This window comes from Nelumbo lutea, chromosome 7 (genome assembly GCF_056320005.1).
Source record: "Nelumbo lutea isolate HS-2025 chromosome 7, American lotus-T2T, whole genome shotgun sequence".
NCBI lineage: Eukaryota > Viridiplantae > Streptophyta > Magnoliopsida > Proteales > Nelumbonaceae > Nelumbo > Nelumbo lutea.
In genome coordinates, this window is record NC_142690.1 from 32035594 (window position 1) to 32054973 (window position 19380).

Consider the following 19380-nt stretch of genomic DNA (forward strand, 5'->3'; position numbering starts at 1 on the left):
TTTCCTAGAAAAAACTTAACATCGCGTATGTTGAAGTTCTTAAAAGATCCAAACTACCATTGAATTATATTTGATCCAGATGTTTTCTTCTACTGAGGAACTCGATGGTCTCGACAACTATCCATCAACAAAACCATATTTATTTTTGGCTCGTAAGATGTTCTTCATCGCACGTTTCCAAGTCCAGAAATTGCCTCCAAGGCAAGAAAAATAAGACCAGCTCCGGATTATCACAAGGATGAGATAAAAGGGCAAATTCATCGGATCGGATCTGATTTCCATGTTGGAGTTTCCCACAGTGGAACTGGAACCTCCGCCATTAATGCAGACCAGAGCAGAGCAGTCGGAGAACAAAGGAAAAAAAGAAACAGATCAGAAGAGTTGGTTAGGCGTTGATACATAATAACTAGCACCGAAGAATGGTGCAAACTGACACAATATTATTCATTCGATGAGTATTTATAGATACAAGTGTTCAACAGCCTTAGACAAGTGGGACCACGTGGCCTTTATACAATAAAGTTGTTACAAGTTAGAACCGACTATGTCTTGCTCTCGTCTAACAAGGAGAGAAGAAAAAAAGAAAAATCTTTGTCCATGTCTGTAGTTCTTGAAGCATTGTCCTTGTCATCGCCACCGGGGTAAAAGGAGGCTAACAGATCAGGTTGGTTTTAGGCATAACGAACTTGTTTGGTGGAATCAAATCCCTTTGCTTCCGACCTTCCAAACTTTGGCCGAAAGCACACTACCTTCACTAATTCTAGATATACTAATTACACCAAGAAAACCAGTTAAATTAATCTCAAAACTAAGCATGAAAAGAGACGTGCATCACATCTATCACATACTTGAATTATAATCTATTACTCAGCAGTGGAATCCAGAATTTAGGAAACATGTTCAATGCCAGAATTAAACTCATGGGGTCCCAAAATGGTCTTAATCATCAATCAGGTTTCTTCAAGTTTAAACAGTTGTCTGCTGCTTGGTTAAATAGCTCCTGGACCTGTTTCAATTCCTGTTCTGGTAGCAATGAAAGCATGGAGTTAGCTAGTGTAAAGCAAATAGAAAACTGTCTAAGTTTACAAATCTATATATAAGAGCAAGAGGAGTGTGGGGGGGGCCAAGGGTCTCTCACCGTAAGCCTTGCACGGAGTCTCTCTTCCTCTCTCCTTCATACATGTAAAATATTAAAAACCTACTTATGTCTCCTTATAAAACCCTCTTATGTCTTAATTTTCTCTATTAAAATAAATCATTACTCTTCTCCAACAAAATAGTTCTTAATTCTCTCCCACCATCTTTCTTCGATAGTCAATGTATATGACATCTTCCCTTCCCCCATTAAATCCCTTTTATCTTTCAATCTCTTTTGGCCCTGTTTAATAAAATATGGGTATAAATTAAAATGGTCGGGTGGGGTTAAGGACCAACCTTGAACAAAGACCTTGGCCTGGAACCAAACTGATATCAAAACCTAAATTTGCCAACCCAAATCTATCAAAATTTTTATTCAACCCTATGCATTTGCATGAGTTTGCTTGCCAGTAATGGTATAAAGACCCAGTGAGCAATGCACACTGAAGTAAAAAGGGAAACATGGGCAAAAAATAAGGAAAAAAACATCAATAAATGCCTGAAGTGAAATAAACAAGTAACTTGTCATTCTGGACCATACAATCTGTGGTGTAATTTTTTTCTGAACCATATGCTATCATTATTTTGACTGTGCAGTTGTTTAGTCATAGTGATTTATCATAAAGTAATTTTCTTGCATGGTCCTTGTCAAGGCAACGTCTAGGTGACAAGGCACCCTTGGAGACTCACCTCACCTAATCGCCAAGCAGTTTTGTATTTGTGTTATAAATACTTTTATGTTCTTAATTTTTTGAGATTATAATTATAAAGTAGACATTATTAAACTAAACTATTCATTTTGTGTGTTTATATACTAATTTCTTTATATTATTTTCTTATTTGCTACCAATGTTTTTAAAATTGTGAGATTCATGATTTGAATCATACGACTCATATCGAATCAGCCCCAAAACGATTCAAATTGTATGTCCTAACCGTTTTTTAAATTAATCGTGTGATTTATGTTCCAATCATTGTATCAAATCGTAAATCACAATTTAGAACCGACTTAAAACGATTAGAACCAAAACATAATTTAAGATAAAAAGACCATTTAGTCCTCCACTTTTTTAAAAGCTATACATTTACATCAAGGGGCAGCATTGTCATTTTATTTTTATCAACTTAAATAGCATCTTTAATCAATCAAAAGAGGCTTCTTATTGAAGCTCCAATCCTCATCCCCTTGTTTGCATGAAAGGTAAGGATTTTTCTTCTTTTTTTTTTTGATCAATAACAATGAATTTTATTAATAATTGAGAAAATCAGAATTACAAGGGAATGAGCAAAAGAATCTTAACTCCCTACTACCCAATGTACACCCTAACCATGAAACAATTACAAAACAGCCCAAAAGATAGAGTTTCTGTTCACCCCTTGCCTGGCTAGACCATCTGCCAATGCATTTGCACTTCTCTTTATCTATGTACAATGAATTTCAATGTCCTTGGTGAGCCACTTGAACTTCCTCTTTCATTGCTGTATTTCAAAAGCATAGAACTGTCATCTTTTAGCCAATTCACCACAATTTCAGAATCACCTTCTATGATCAACTTTTTAATATTCATTTCCTTGACCCTTTGTATCCCTTCAAGAGCTCCTAGACTCTCAGCCCTCAAGGAATCTCCCACCCCAATTGGACCAGGATACATAGCTAACAAGTTCCCTTTTTCATCTCTTATCACTCCCCCTACTCCAAAGGGCCTTGGATTGCCCATGCTGCTGCCATCAAAATTCAGTTTGGTAAACCCATGAGGTGGAGGTGTCCAGCAGGAATTTAAGGTCTCCTTAATTGAGACTGAATCTGCAATACCCTTCCAATTTCTTATCATCTCATCAACTGAGAACATTGTAAACAATTCCAAGGTTTTCAACCAATTTATCACCCTAATGTGGATAGTCTCCAAGGTTACTTCCAAACTTTTCTCCATATTTGAGAATATCCTTGAATTTCTCTCCTCCCAAACAATCCAACACAATGCAGCCCTACCACATCTCCACATGATCTTGGCCCTTTTGGTTGGCCAGTTAGGCATGGAAGTAAATAAGCTTTGCACATTCAAAGGGGGAGTCCACCTGCACCCAAACAAAGAAGTAAACCATTCCCAAATAACTTTAACAAACTGACAAGAAATTAATAAATGGTATCCAAACTCACCATCGGATTTACAGAGGACACACCAGTGAGGAGACAAACAACTATTGGATCTTTTTCTTTGAAGTGTATCCCCTGTATTAACTCTTTCTAGAAAGGCTTCCCAACAGAAACTCCCAACCTTTGGAGGTATAGGTCAACACCACACTTCTTTAACAAGGAAAGACAATCCAATAGGAAAAGGGGGTAAAAGGGCCTTAAAGAAAGAGGCACAAGTGTAGGAACCCGAGGGAGTGAGTGTCCATATTCTATTATCTGTCTTTGATGGCTCAATGAAGACCCCTTCAAGAATGGATAATAAGGCTAAAGTACAGGCTAACTCTGTGTTCTTGACATCTCTTCTCAAGCTCAAGTTCCACCCAAACCCAGAAGGCGAATTAAAAGGTACAATAAAAGAGGAAACTGGTTCAATTTTTAAGGGAAGAGATAGCAAAGAGGCCTGGAAATTGATCTTTCAAAGAGGAATCCCCAACCCAAACATGTTCCCAAATTTTAATGAGGTTACCTAAGTGCAAATCATACCTGATCCATGGAGAGAACAAGGGCAAGATGGCTTGAATAGCTTTCCAAGGAGAAGCTCTTGTAGTCCTTGTTAGGATCCCAGAGTCCCATCCATTGTCTGCCAGCCCATGCATACTTCCCACTATCTTAACCCACAATCTTTCTTTCTCCAATAAAAATCTCCACAGCCATTTCCCTAATAATGCTAAGTTCCTAATCCTTATGTTCCCAATTCCCAAACCTCCCTCCTTCTTCTCCTCCCCCAGCTCCCAAATAAAATCTCTCATTAGTTTTTCTAGCATGCTAGCCACCTTAGCCGGAATCTTAAAGATTGACAAAAAATAGACAAGAAGGTTAGCAAGACTAAACCTAATTAAGGTGATTCTCCCTCCAAGAGAAATAATTTTTCTTCCAGTTGGCAAGTCTCTTTTCAAACCTCTCCACAACAGGGGCCCAAAAAACACCTTTTTAAGGATTATTCCCCAGTGGCAAACCAAGGTAGTTTAAGGGCCAATTAGATACTACATACCCCAAAATGTTTGCACACTCACATACCTCCCCTTCCCCCGTATTGACTCCAACTATACAACTTTTCTCAAAGTTCACTCTAAGGTTTGGCATTTGCTCAAAAAGTTGTATAGTGAGCTTCAGGTTTCTAATCCTATTGATATCCCCTCCTTCACAAAACAGAATTGTGTCATCGGCAAATTGTAGGTGTGTAAGTGGTATGTTTTCTCTTCCAACTCTCCAACCTCTTATTAAATCCCTAGAATCTGCTTTGGATATTAGTCTCCCCATCACTTCTGCAACCAATGTAAACAAAAAAAGGGGATAAGGGGTCTCCTTGTCTAATCCCTCTCAAAGCTGGGAAATAGTCTACCACTATCTCATTCACCAAAATGGAATAATGACAACCCCTAATGCAGCCCATCACCCATTTGCACCATCTGTCTCCAAACCCAAAGTTAATCATCACCTCCAATAGGAATGACCAATCAACCAAGTCATAAGCCTTTTCCATATCTAATTTACAAACCACCCCTCTTCTCCTAGATCTCTTAAGTCCTCTAGACTCTCATTTGCTACAAGTATCTAATATGTTATCTGCCTCCCCTTCACAAAAGCTCCTTGATTATTTGCTATGATTATTGGGAGCACCTTCCTAATTCTAAAGGACGACACCTTAGTGATGATCTTATAAAGGCTATTAACTAGACTAATCGGCCTATAATCCTTCGGAAGACTTGCATCACTTTTCTTGGGTACCAAAGCAATGAAAGTGGAGTTTAGCCCAGGGTTAATTACTCCTCTGGTATGGAATTCATCGAATACCAACATTAGGTCCTTTTTTATTATTTCCCAAAAATCCTGGTAAAAAGCCATCATAAAACCATCTAGGCTCGGTGCCTTTGATCTATCCATTGAAAAAACTGCATCTTTTACCTCTTCCAAATCAAATTTCTTTTCCAACCACTCCCTATCTTCTCTCTTCAGTGTTGGCATTTCAAACCTTCCAGCCACACCCTATTATTTAGGGGCCTTCTAAATATATGCCTAAAATGATCTGTAAATGTTCCTGCAATTTCTCTTTGACTTGTGACTATTACCCATTCAATCTCCAAACTGGAAATAAAGTTTCTTCTCCTTCTGCCACTTGCTAAAGCATGAAAGAACTTAGTATTCCTGTCCCCCTCTTTCAGCCACTTGCATCTTAACTTCTGCCTCCAACTTATTTCCTCCTGAAGTATATAATCCTCTAACTATTTAGGCAATTTCCATCTTTGTTCCCCATCCTCTACTGTTAGGTTGCCTCTCTCTTCTTTCCTATCCAGATCTTCAATTTGTGTAGTCACACTCTGCTTCCTTTCCTCCAGTCTCCCAAACTCTAGTAGATTCCATTCTTTGATTCTAAATTTTAGATATTGGAGTTTTTTGTGAAACCGCATCCCACACCACTCCACTGTTGGATTGCTCTCTGACCACCATTCTTCTACTTTCTTAATGAAACCAGGGTGTCCAAACCACGTGTTTTCATATCTAAATGGAGTGGAACCCGCATTTCTCACCTCCTCCTTATAAAGTACAATAGGCCAATGGTCAAAGGTCACCCTTGGGAGCGCTCTAGAGTTCAGATTCCCCCAATGTTCTTCCAAATCATTTGAAAACAAGAATTTGTCCAGCTTAGAGGGCTTGGAGATTGGACCATGTATAACACCTTTGTGACAATGGAATTTCCTTTAGTTCAAAAGCATCAATAAATTGGTTAAATCTCCTCATAGTTGTGGTAGGCCTTTGCCTAGGACTATTAGTTTCTGCCAAGAATCTGATTACATTGAAGTCACCTAAGCACCATGGCCCATCCCACAAACCCCTTATGTCAGCCAGTTCTTCCCATAATTTCCTCCTTTCTCTATAGTCATTTGGCCAATACACATTGGTAAGCACCCATTCGAATTCATCTTCCACTTGCCTAAATTTCAAGGAAACTGAAAATTGTCCTATCAATTCCTCCAGACCTACAATTACCTCATTCTTCCACATTGTAACAATACCCCCTGCAGACTCCCATGAAGGTAAAGCCACCCAACTAATCCCCCTACCTCTCCACACACTCCTTGCTCATTTGATGTCGAAATCTGCTCTTTTAATTTCTTGTAACAGTACCACATCTGGATCTATTTTCTTGATGGCCTCTTTTATTACTGCTCTCTTTCTTGCACTACCCAGTCCCCTAACATTCCAGCTAATAATCCTAATTATTCCAGCTAATAAAAGGGTTTTTCTTCTTCTTTTGACGCAAAACAGGGGCTCTGCCCATTTCTTTCGTTCTTCTGTTTTTTTTTTTTTTGCATGGAAGGTAATGGTTTTTCTTTTTTTTTTTCTGATTTCTGTTATTATTTTAGTTGTAGATGAAAGGGGTAAGGTCCAACCCTTCTTTTGGCGCAAAACATTCCTTCTATTCTGTTTTTGCATGAATTTTTTGCAATGAAAACAGGGGCTCCGCCCTATTGCATTTTGCTCTTTTTTTGCTTAATTTTTTTCCTGTTTCTTTTGTATACAAACACAGGGGCTTTAACCTCTTATACTTTTCTTTTTTTCTGATGCAAAACAAGGGCTCACCCCATTTTTCTCCATCTTATTTTTGACCCATGTTATGCTTTCATTATTTCATAAGACTTTCATTTGATCCATGCGTCATATTTTAATTTTTAAGTTAGTTGTTCTTCTTGTTATGTGTCCTTTTGTTTATAAATGGTTGGAGGCAACAATAGAATATGGCATCCTTGCTGAACACTGAAGAACTCTATATTCCTTATTGATCAGTGAGGATTTTTTTGTTAGCTTCAGTGTATAAGTCTTCATTTATGTTGGTTCAGTGGATATGGTTAGGCTTATGATTTGGCTAGATTTGTAATTTATTATACATGTCCACATAGCGTCTCTTTGGTTGTTTAGCAGTTTATGTCAATGGATGTGCTTATGAGTTATGGCCATTATGCAATGGTATTAATTACCAAAAAAAATTATTAGATTTCAGAATTTAATTTCTTTAATTGCATTGTTTCACTATTGTATTCTTGTATTGATGACTTGGCTTAAATTATTGAAACTTGAAAGACATGAAGATGAACATGATGTCATGTAAAGCTCATATTTATATAATTATTAGATCATATCAAATAGCGATACAATTAAGGATATAATTTTTTATTGCTTAAAATTGAAATTGAACTTGATCATGCCCATGGCATCTATTGAATTACGATTTATGAAAGTGGTGTAATTGTTAGACTCAGTACCAATCTACTACTATAGTACTACTACTTCTACCTATTTATTCTATGTCTATAGGCTAAAAATTAGTACAAAGTCGTTCATTTTCATAATTTTTTAGGGGTTTAGGCATTTTTGTAGTTTTTTGACAATTTTTAGAAAAATCAGAAAAAATCTTACAACTTATGATATGATTCGATTTAAACCTCTTTACGGTTTACGATACGATTACGATTTTCAGAACATTGTTTGTTAGGGTTTAATCAACATAGATGTTGCAAACTGCTTTATTGAACCCTCGAAGACTTCAAAACCTGAACCAATAAGTAAGGAAGAACTTAAGATTTTGTCCAATCAACACATTTTCTTCCTTGTAACATCTTCAACATTTTCTTTTCTTCTTTTCCTAAAACAAAAATAGGGGTTCAACCCCTATATTTTTGAATTTTCTTTTTTTTCTCATGAATATGCTGATTTTCTACATGAAGTCTATACTTATGAAAATTATGATATTATTAAGGAAATATGGTTATGAAACTTAGGGAATGCCCCTAGAATATGTGTTTTTTAGTTAAAAATCCATCCCCTAGGTGACTAGGTGACAAGGTGCCCCCTGTTGCCTAGCCTCGCCTTGGTGCCTTGAAAACTATGGTTCCAAGTAAATGGTGAACTACATGATATAATTTCTTGTGGTTCAAACATAAAATAGATGCCTAATTATGCATTTATGGGTGTGATTCTGTCCCCTCTGTACAAGCCTCTAATATGGTATTAATATTGTCCTCTTTCTTCTAGATTACACTAATCAATAAGAGAATATAGATACTAGGATATAAATTAGATATTAGGATATTTTCCTCTCTACCAAAAAAAAAAAAGATGTTAGGATATAAATAATCCGGTTTTAATGACTTCCATAAGACCCATATATGCTAGTATACTACAAAAGAGCATTTGAACAGCAGAAAAGGCTAAAGAATTTACCTGCAGCTTCTAGTTGCCTCTGAAGTTCTTGCCCAACAGCTTCATTTTCAGCCTGGAAAATTATGAAATCAAGACTTAGCATTGATTTCAGGATCTATGTAGCAAAATTTCAGAACAGGGGTGAGATTGCAGGAACAGAAAATTTTAGAAGCTCCTAACTTTAGGAGTGCCTTAGGAGTCTTTATTTGTGCATGTATACATGTACACGTGTTTGAGAGTGTATGTGAGAGGGTGACTGAGGCAAAGAATAAATGAAGAAAGAGATAGAAAGGGGGTAAAATGGATATATTAAAAATTCAAAAATAAGGCAGAAAACGGAATTTAAATAAATTTTGTTTGAAAGATAAAAAAATGAAAGAAAGAGAATGTTGGATGGTGGCAATACTTATCAATAATGAGTGATGATTTCGAACAGAGCTTTCAATTGTCAAGTCTATCATGAAACAATAAACACACTCAAGAATATTCAAAGGATAAGGCCCTAATAATCTTCTGCAATTTTGTGGCAGGCACTTGTATTATTTCTCTTCTTTGTTTGGGTGCAGACAGACTCAGCGGTGAGACATTAAAAGCCTCTTCAGATCATGTGGAAATGTATAAGTGCAGCATTATTGGGCTGCATGTAAGAAGGAAAGCAAGAATTTTCAAAGGTAAGTCTAAAAGTAAAGAGGCTATCATAGAAAACATTATCATCAAGGTTTTGGACCCACACCTCATTTACAGTATCCATCCACAAATAATGCTGGTTGATATGAGGTTGCATGAAATTTACTAACCAGCCCACAATTGTATAATTTTCTTGTATTCACCTTTTATAGGCAAGACCATCCTCCTTGGGTTGCTTCTTACTCCTAGTAATATACCCCCATTTTCCTCTACTGCAGACATGGATCTTAATTGACTGGGACCATGCTAGATAATTAGTCCCATGTCCCATCTAACTTCATTGGGGTTATGCCCCCAACAGTCTCCACAAACTTTGTTGGGCCAAACTGGGAGTTTGTAGGTTGTTTCATTTTCATCTCACCTCCAATTTGCTCCATTGGCCAAACGGAAACAAATGAAAATAAAGTTAGAATGCTACTAATAAAGACTCACTGCCCTAAGGCCAGAAGGCCCAGAACTAGTCTTCAATCAACCAAAGAAAGGATTTCACCGGACCCGGCAATACAAGAGAAAGGGAGAAAGTCTAGCCGCTCATACCAAAGTCTCCAGAAACCTCTCCAACTTGGAATGATCTCAAAGGTAATAAAAAACTTACTATTCTTACCCCAAGCACCACTTCCGAACTCCCTCTATACCCGAAACTCTCTAGTTAACTAGGGTTTTCGAGAAACTCTCCAAGATCCTGCCTTGGGCCTCAAAGAAGCACTACAATCTTCTCCACTCCAAAATCCTCCTCCAACTGGGCTGAATAATTGTTAATCAATCAACTAATCATTGTACTCCTTCCAAACTGAGCCTATGGTGTTTGCATAGCAGTCCGTTTCCAAACATGAACAGCAATTTTAAAAACCTACCTCCCCCTATATACACAGTTCTGATTACTAAGGTCAGGCAACAAATTAATCAACACCATACCTGAAGTTCTGCAATCCGTTTCAATTGTGCTTCTTCACCTCCATCTGACAATGGAAGTGCTGCAACCAATGCATCAAACTGGAAAAAAAGAAAAACCATTATTTAACTGCAAACAATGCAAGGTGCCAACTGGTTGGTTGGTAAGGGGCTTGGGATTGAATCCTGCCTACATCAAGGTTGGGAGATGGGCTACCCCCCCCCCCCCATTGTGTAGCCCCATCTATAAAAAAATAAAAAAAACAACTTGAAATATTTCTCAAAAAAACAGATATAAAATCCAAACAATTTAGACAGTAAGACACCAATTGACAGTAACCTGAACAATCAAAAATATATATTGATCATTATGCTCTCAAAGTTTCATAATATTCTGTCAATAAGCAGCAGATATCATTAGGAACACTCAATGTGCACAAAGAGTTAAAGACACAATTTACAAGTCATATGCATTGCTTGAGATTTTGGACGTGGTGCTGTTTCAAATATCAAACTAGTTAGAAAATGGTCAGCAGAGGCCAACCTAAGACAACAAATTATTCTATAGTCAGGGCAAGAATCATAACCCTGATCTTTTTTTTTTTTTTTTGATAAGTGAATTTAGATTTTATTAATTCTGAAAAATATAATCATTACAAGCATCCCTCAAAGAGGCATGAGATGCTACCTCTCTATAAACAAAACAGAAAAATTACAAGTGAGCCCAAAACAAAGATTGTCTATTCACCACTTGCTTGGCTAGAGTATCAGCTAATCCGTTTGCAGATCTCCTCACCCATTGTATCCTCAAATTCATATTCTTGGTGATCCATAAAATCCTTTTTAATTCATCCCTGTAGCACCATATCACAGATTCTGGATCCTTTAACCACCCCACCACCAATAGTTAAATCAGGGCAAGAATCATAACCCTGATCTAACTATTGATTCATTGAATGCTTGGAAATAAACCAAGAATGGTGCCACAACCTCCCTATGCATCATCTTTTCAATGGGTATATGGTGTGGCATGGCTGGCTTCTCTCTATATGTAGTTAGAACAAAATTATTAGGCTCATGCTAGCAACCTCACTTTTGAGAAAAGGGGTGATTGATGATGGTGAGCATGAGTCCATAAAGATTTCGTTGACATTTTTGTTGGTGTATTTTGGAAGGAAGGATTTAGTAGTTTATTGTGCAAGCTATGGGATTAATTCCTTAAGGATGTGTCTACACCTATAAATAGTAGTCCACCCCTTATTTTCCAAAGAAATGAAACAATCATTTTTTTTCTTTTTCTTTCCCACATAATTTGATTGTTTGTTTTTAGAACTAACTCTACTTTTGAAGGTGAAGAAAATTTTCACTCTCCATTGAATCGATCACGTTGCAATGGAGTAAGACTCTAGCCATCATCCACCACTATCACAATCTCTTCCTATTTTCCTCCTTTTCTATGCCCAGCCAACATTAAACTTCTTCACACCTTAGTTCAAAAGCAGTGTTCACACTACCAAGGAGAAGCCAAGGGGATATCCTACCCCCCATCCTTTGAAAATGTGCCTAATATATGTTAGAACTGGTAGAAAGACACCCTCCTCAGTGATGAACCTTGGTTCCACTCCTGTGTACCAGATTTTGGACCATGCAATATTAATGTATTTGTAAGAAGACCAACTTTCAAAGGGAATCCCAAGTACCGAACAGGTAAAACCTTAACACGTATTGGGGCTTTTTGTTGCCATGTTGGACACATGCACTTATGCAAGAGGTTAGATCCAACATTAATGAATTACATATGGTGGTCATACAGGGGGAAGGAGGGAGAAGACCTGATCAAATGATATCATAACAATCTATTACATTCTTTACATTTAACACAACCTAATCCATCATCTTATTGGATTTGTCATTAACCTTTACCTTTAATGGACCTTTTGCCATGTCAAGTTCCTGTTTGATTGTTATTACCCACTATTCCATTTAGAAGCAGTACTTTACATGCATAAGATACTACTAATTTTTTTATTAATCACTTCTTAAGAAAAAAATTCACCTGCTTAGCAGCTTTAACCAGAGTAGCACTCATGAGCTTGGGTTGTTCTGCAACATTTATTGCATCCTCTGAAGGATTAGCAGGTGGTTCTGGATAGTTTGGAGAAAGCCGCACAGGAGGGGCATCTCTTTGTAGTGTCCCAAAGGTATTGAAGGCAAGAGCAGCAATTGTATTGACTTGTTCTTGCAGCTGAGAGATGATGTCCATCTTACACTCTAGGGCTTATAATTTCAAAATGAATGATCCTGGATAAGAAAATGAATGAACAATCAACAAAATCAATATATACTCTGTTACGACCAAAGATTCCTGAAAGAATCTTAGGTTTGATCATCTTATACTTGTTCATGAGTAGCAATACAATGATTCACCTCATTGTTTGTAAATTATAAAATCTTAATGCTTAAGATTTTTATGCCAGAAAGCAGAGCTTTTAAGTGCAACAAAGTTGCCACCTACTGCTACTAATTTCACTTTGGTTGAATCAAGAGTTCAAGACACTACAACCATCTTATAATGTTCAATTTTCATCCATTTCCTAAAGAAAAAGAAAACAAAGAATGAAAGAAAGGGAGAGTATAATCAAAAGGTCTACAAACTTTGGTTCATAAATTAATAGTTAATAAAAAATAGTTAAATATATAAAATAAAATAAATTCAGATGTCCTTAGTTCTTCCATGCCATGCCAGACCAGCTTTATGAGAAGTACACATATGTCTATATGAAGAACTTAGTAAATTGCCTTTATTGGACCAGATCCAGATCTGGAAACGGGGGAGCAAAAAGATCCTTCCCTATGAAGAGCTTCCCAAATCAAATCCCAAAGAGAAAACCCTCTTCAGTAATGATTTCCTCCATCTATCCTAGTTGACTGAAAGTAAAACCTATCACTATCACTAACATGCACTGCCAGCTTCTCCCAACCACTAAAAACTAGTGGCTATTAACCTTGCATTCTTTTTTTTTTTTTTTGAGAAAATATTAACATTGCTTTCTACCTCTCATGAACTATGAGAATGTTCAGATGAACCTTGTAAACATGTTATACCGCTATCAGAATTTTCACATTAACATCTCAGTCACGTCCATGGTAGTAAGAAGTTTGGGCGTATCTGTTTTAAAACATCCTTTCATGGACTGCAAGGGACATGTCCATTTAATTTATGCTATTTGTCCGATTTCAAGTATGGACTATGCTTCCTTTCTTATTGCTATTAGTTGTACTGTACTGTGAGAAAGTTGAGCTTATTTTGAGTCTAATGCCCAATGTCCAGCTGCAAAACTATTAGAATCATCTTAGTTTGGATGCACTCAGTAAGTCAGTAGGTGGTCAATTAAACAGTCCAGGTAAGTAATACATGAAGTTCAACCATCTGCTTACAGATCAAAACTCTAATATGGAACTTTGCCCATCAGGGGAGATGGATAACTCACAACAAATATTCAGAAGCTTCTTTGAAGACATTGCAACTAATGGTTGTAAATTCTGTTATTTGTGACACAAGGGTACCCTTGTCTTTTTACTCTTAATGTACTGCCACCCTAATATAAATAAGGTACTAGGTGCTCCCAACCTAGTCTTTTTAGACTCAAAACTTTTCTCTCTACTTCTCTTCTTCCACTCTCTTGTTTTCTCTTATTTCTTCTTGGATAATATGGTATCAGAGCACTTTTCTAGGTGATAGAAGCAGATCAGTTCATGTTCTATGTCAGAAACTTTCCATTTTTCTTTTCTTTTTTTAATGAAGACTGTAGAAATACCTCTCAGCCTGATCTGAAGAACTAGTTTCCCCCTTTTTTTCTCTTTTTCTTGGTTGTAGTGCCAAGAAATATTATTTTGGTGGTGGCTGAGTGCTGTAATGGAAGCCTAGAGACCCCATGAGTTTGTGGATCATGGGGTCCTTCTACAGCTAGGTGTAAGCCTTGAAAGTGAGGTATGATAATGTTTTGCTACTGCTGAATGTATGATTAGTGCTTATGGTGAAAGGGTGAAGAAGTTACCCCTCATGGTTACTGAGGATTTGACTACTGTTGTTACCTCTTCAGAGGCTATGCTGAATGATGGGACGGACAGCACAACTTTTCCTATGGCTATCACACCTTTGGATGGGCTAAAATTCCTGGAATGGTCCAAGAGCATTAAACTTTACATTATAGGAAAGAGGAAGGCTGGTTATATCAATAATACAGTTAAATAGACTAAGGTTGGGACTGTAGAACATGATAGATGAGACTAGGAAAATAGTATAATTATGTCTTGGCTCCGTGCTTCTATGCAGCCACAAGGAAGAATTTCATGTAGGCAAACACTGCTTATGAGATGTGGGAGAAAGTGAAGGCGACCTATGCAGAATAGAGGCATTATGCTAGGGTTATACCAGCTACAGGCTGATAGTTGTCAAGACGACTAGGCAAGGCTAGGCGACCATGGGGCGCCGAGGTGCATAGGCGTCACCTAGGCGATGGAATCTATAAATTTAAAATCTATAGATTTTTATACTTCCTAAAGGACCTAAACTATTTTATAAATTACATTTGCTTACTAGCTACACATTACACTAAGCATAATCAATTCAGCATAGCATACAATCAAGTTTCAGAATTCAAATTTTCAAAATAAAGCATAATGCAAATCAGAAAATTCAATATTGCAATATTCATGTATTTCCTAAATCCTAAGTAAGCAAGCAACCATAATGCAAATCAGCAAATATTGCAATATACTTATATACAAATAGAAATTAAAAAAAAAAAACAGCCCTACAATCAATACAAAACTGATAAAAAAAGAAAAGAGCATTAGAGTAGTTCAGTCATGTAAAAAAAAACATTAATGAAACAAAATAAAACTTAAAACATTTCAAATCTCAGATTTTAGATTCAGCATAGCATACAATCAAGTTTCAGTTCAGAGTTTCAAAATAAAGCATTTCAAATCTCAGATTTTCAAAAAAAAAAAAAAAAAACAAAAGAATGGACTCAACTCAAGGAGTCAAGGGGCAGACGACTGTTGGACTCATGGCCTCGTGGGGCAGAATGGAAGAAGAAGAAGAGTGGAGAGAGGACTGACTACTGAGAGGAATAAAAGGGCTCCGCCCCTGTTTCTTCGAGAGAAAAAAAAAGAAAGAAAGAAAAGGAGGTTTTGTGGAGCCCCTGTTTTTTCAACTGAAATTTGAAAGAAGAAGAAGAAGAAGTGACTACAGAAGAAGGGAGGACTGGTGCCTAGCCTGGCGGACTGTTTTTTCGAAAAAACAAAAAGGAAAAAATGTTGAAGAAGAAGAAAAACTTACCTGTCACTGCCGAAGTTGGGCTGGGACTCGGACACTCGGTTCGGTTCTCCTACCTCTCCAATCGAACAGAGAAAACTCTTGTCTTAATACTAAAACCTTTTTGTTAACTTATCTTAATATTAAAATGATACTATAGCTGAATCTTCAAAATAGTGTTCCTTGCAAAAACAAGGAAGAATTTCTGCGGTGTCAGAGCAAGTGAAGACAATCTATGCAGCATAGAGGCATTATACCGAGGTGTACCAGCTATAGGTTGAATCTTCAGCTTGTAAGTAAGGAGAATGTAGTCCATCAATTAATTATTCTGCTCTTACTTTGGTGTGGAATGAGTTAGATCACTACCAGAGCACTGACTAAAAGGATCAGGAGGATGCCAAAGCCTACAAGTAACCAGTGTCACAATAGAGAGTAATTGCTTTAATGTTGGATTTGAACTTGACCTTACTCATCAAAAAAAAAAGGAGTAGGAGAAATGCTATGACTACTTTCTGAGGGGAGCAGATTTTTCTAGTTGCAGAGGGTGGTGGTAATGGCGTGAGGAAGGGTGATCCCCATTGTATACCTGAAACCGTAAGAGAACCATTTTGCTCCCACAACTATCATGTGAGAGATACGGGACGGGTCAACCCATAGAAGGGTTTCAATTTATTCAAATGAACGATTTGAACACCTATTGATTCTAACAACTGATTGCAGAGTTGATCATTCAGACCTTTCAATTCATAAATGTGGATCTCGGACCTATGAATGGGGATATTCCTGAAACTCACAAAAAAAAGGAAGTGACTTAGACAAAAAGAGAAGTGACTTGGACAAAAAAACGAGGTGACTTTTGACAAATCTTGTTTGTCAATAACCTCGGGCCAATCAATCGAATATTGATTAATACTTAATCAATCGTAATCAATCGAACACTACTTGAAAACGGCTCTTCTGCTCAGAAATGAAATGTTCCAAATGTTCCTAGAAATTCTTGCTCCCATTGAACCATTTGTGTCAATATGCATCAACCCAAAAATTGTAAAAAATGTAGAAAGATTACGGAAAATTGCAGAAATTTTGCCAAAAATATTGCAAAAAAGTATGAAAATGCAGAAAATAAATGAAAATGAAAAACAAAATTGTAGAAAGTGCAAAATTCTGCAGAAAAATTACATAAAATGAAGAAAATTGCAGACATTGCAGAAATTTTGCAGAAAATTACAGAAATTTTGCCAAAAATATTGAAAAAATGTATGAAAATGCAGACAATAAATGAAAACGCAAAAAAAAAAAACTGCAAAAAGTGCAAAAATTTTGCAGAAAATGTAGAAAATTTGCAGAAGTATTACAGAAAATGAAAAAAAAAATGCAGATATTGCAAGAAAATAGAGAAAACCTATCTTCTTTAAATAGAAAAACCGTCATTTTTATTGCTTACATCAGAAAAACCTAATACATTCTTTAGAAGTGAGGAAAGCCATGGTTTTGCTGGTACGTATGGAGGTGAATGAGTGGCTCAAACCGTTCATGGAAGGAGCACTACAGTCAAGCAAACTTACAGACTGGAAGAGCTCTAAAAAACAACAAGATCGAAGATACCTAGCAGAAAGAAGATGGAATATAAAAGGTAGATTCATTGCTCTGACTGAGTATTTTGGAGAAGGAAAGAAACAACTCGTCTGCTTTCCTGAAGGTAGAAAAGGCATGGTTTGGAGGGAGATTAAAAATATTCTACAGGACTTCTTGAAAGAGATGAAGGAAGGTACCGAGGGTGTTCAGCTTACTGGAGAAGCAAGAGTATCTCCAAGGGAGAAGGAAGAAAATGCTGGGAACATTCTGGTGAATGGCTTGGGAAGAGACAAGTTGGTTTTCAATACCGAGAAGATAGAATGGGAAAAAAAGTTGGTAGTTGAAGTCAAAAAGAAACCAGAAGATTGGAGGGTTGTAGTAGCAGATTTACTCAAGATTCTGAAGGTAAAAGGTCCAGTAATGATCACCCCTTATGAAGACTGTAAAGCAATTTTAGATCTGTTGGAGGAGGTCTTAGTAGTTAGTGCTTCAAACATCCAGTTGCGGAATGGAGCAGCTACAGTAATGAGGTGGTTTCCTAGCTCAAGCGTGAAGGACTTCTCAGTGGAGGATGGGGTAACCATAAGGCTTGCTGGCCTACCCTTCCATTTGTGGAAGCTAGAGTTATTTCAATTCATTGCTTCCTTGTGCAAAGTTAAAATGGAAGGTGTGTTCCTAAAAGACCTTCGATCAGCAGCTATGAGAGTAAGTGGAGTAAAACCAGAAGAAATTACCAGGAAGATTGAGGTTTATGTTGACAGTGCTTTCTATTCGGTGTGGCTATTCCTCCATTGAAGTAGCTCTGTGGAAGGAGTCCAGGAGGAAGGAAGATGAGGAGGTAGAAGACTACCTACGTGGATCACAAAGATTGGTGCATTTCAAATTAGCTGAAACTATCACAGAATTGGAAAGCTTAAGATGAGACAACAAGAAAGGATTACCCGAAGAGGAAAATGGAAAGAGTGCAAGCAAAGGCAAAGCTTCAGAGTTTAAAAGAACTTTTGCAGAGGTGGTGACAGGTGTGTTAAATGCAAAACCAGACTGTCAAGGCTCTTGGATTGGTGGGACTGACAAGGGGGCTAAACAGAGAGAAGTAAATGTCACTTCAAAAGTCCAAGGAGAGAATGGGCCTAAACAGACTTTAAGTAAAGCAATAAATGGGCCTTCAAAGGGGCTTACGAAGCAGGACAAGTGTTTGGGTTTGCAAAGTGGGCCATCAGATGGGCCAGGCGGAACAAGTAGAAATGGGCCAGAAAGATTAGAGAGGAGGTCATGTGACTTTTTAAGTAACCATGTGACTTTAGAAAAAGACAAAAAGAAAGGGGACAATAACTTGGGTGTATCATCGTCCCCTATCCAACCTGTTTTGAGTCTTCCCCAGCCGAGAAGCTCTGTTATGGAGAAATTTGAATGGAGGCCAAGGCTGGTCTGCTACTCAACCACCCCTGAATGAAGAAATCCGAGGTATGATAGAAACAAATAGGAAGATGGAGATTTTGACTTGGATTGGGTAAGCTGTGAAGAAGAGAATTTAGAAGAAGAGTCCTATGGCCAGTCTAGTATTGGCAGCATTAAAAGCAGTGCACGGAATGTTCTTCTGGAGGATGTAGATTTAGGAACAAGGCTACTCTTCCAAAACTCTTTGCTGACCCCAACCAAACTTTCTTTGGAACCTCAGAAGAGCGACGGTTTGAAAAGTTCTCCCTTGAGAAGAGAAAACACCCCATTCAAAGACAGTAGATCCTTCCCTTTCTATGAGACAAAACCAGGGTGTTTGTAGAGAATTTACAATTTCTCATCAATCGGAAACAAAAGCTGTAGACGGCTCCCCTTCCCCTGCTAGCTGTTCGAAGGTTAGATTGGAGGAGAACTACCCCAACATCGGCCCTGTTCAGAGTCAGCCTTCTTTTTATGACAGTCCTCCTTTGTTTCTAGGTTCTGGTATGGTTTGTCAATTTTTAGATAATTCTATCTGTGTTTCAGCTAACCCTCCCCACCCTCCTGTGTTTGTGGTCTAGCCTTCAGGTGACACCTATTCTTGTCCAGCAACTGCCAATTCTAGTGTGTCGTTGGAGGCAACAAAAGTGTTAGGAGATATTGAGGTTGTAGAGGATCCTGAGGAGGAAGGGGAGAGAATCTGGGAGATAATAATGCAGCTCTTTGATCAGTTGGTTCAGGTAGAAATATAGTCTAGAGAAGGTTTGGAGGAGGAAGGTAATAGTCCAAATCTAAAGTGCTTGAAGGAGAAGGAAGAAAGAAAGAGGGGGTTGAAAGTCAAAAACACGAAAGGAAAAAACAACAGAAAAAAGAGGTAGGAGAAAGGAAAAGATTAGAAAATAAGGAGTTAGAGTCTTCAAAAAAAAAGAAAGAAAAA

General features: G+C 37.5%; 1 protein-coding gene across 7 annotated transcripts in view; it reads right to left on the reverse strand.

Annotated features, from left to right (window-relative positions):
• Positions 1 to 392: 392 nt before the first annotated feature.
• MED21 (mediator 21) overlaps positions 393 to 19380 on the reverse strand; it is a 28241-nt gene continuing 9253 nt past the window's right edge. Inside the window, exons 1-6 of one of the 7 annotated variants that reach the window (XM_088954417.1) lie at positions 17948 to 18025; positions 17741 to 17856; positions 12165 to 12409; positions 10133 to 10210; positions 8552 to 8603; positions 393 to 1023 (exon numbers count right to left, since the gene is read on the reverse strand). In XM_088954417.1, coding sequence (XP_088810543.1) covers positions 947 to 1023; positions 8552 to 8603; positions 10133 to 10210; positions 12165 to 12371 — 414 coding nt within the window. In that variant the 5' untranslated portion in view covers positions 12372 to 12409; positions 17741 to 17856; positions 17948 to 18025 and the 3' untranslated portion in view covers positions 393 to 946. Of the gene's footprint in view, positions 1024 to 8551; positions 8604 to 10132; positions 10211 to 12164; positions 12410 to 17740; positions 17892 to 17947; positions 18026 to 19380 lie in introns of those variants that run through there. The other 6 variants (XM_088954419.1, XM_088954416.1, XM_088954415.1 and 3 more) reach the window with 6 other exon arrangements.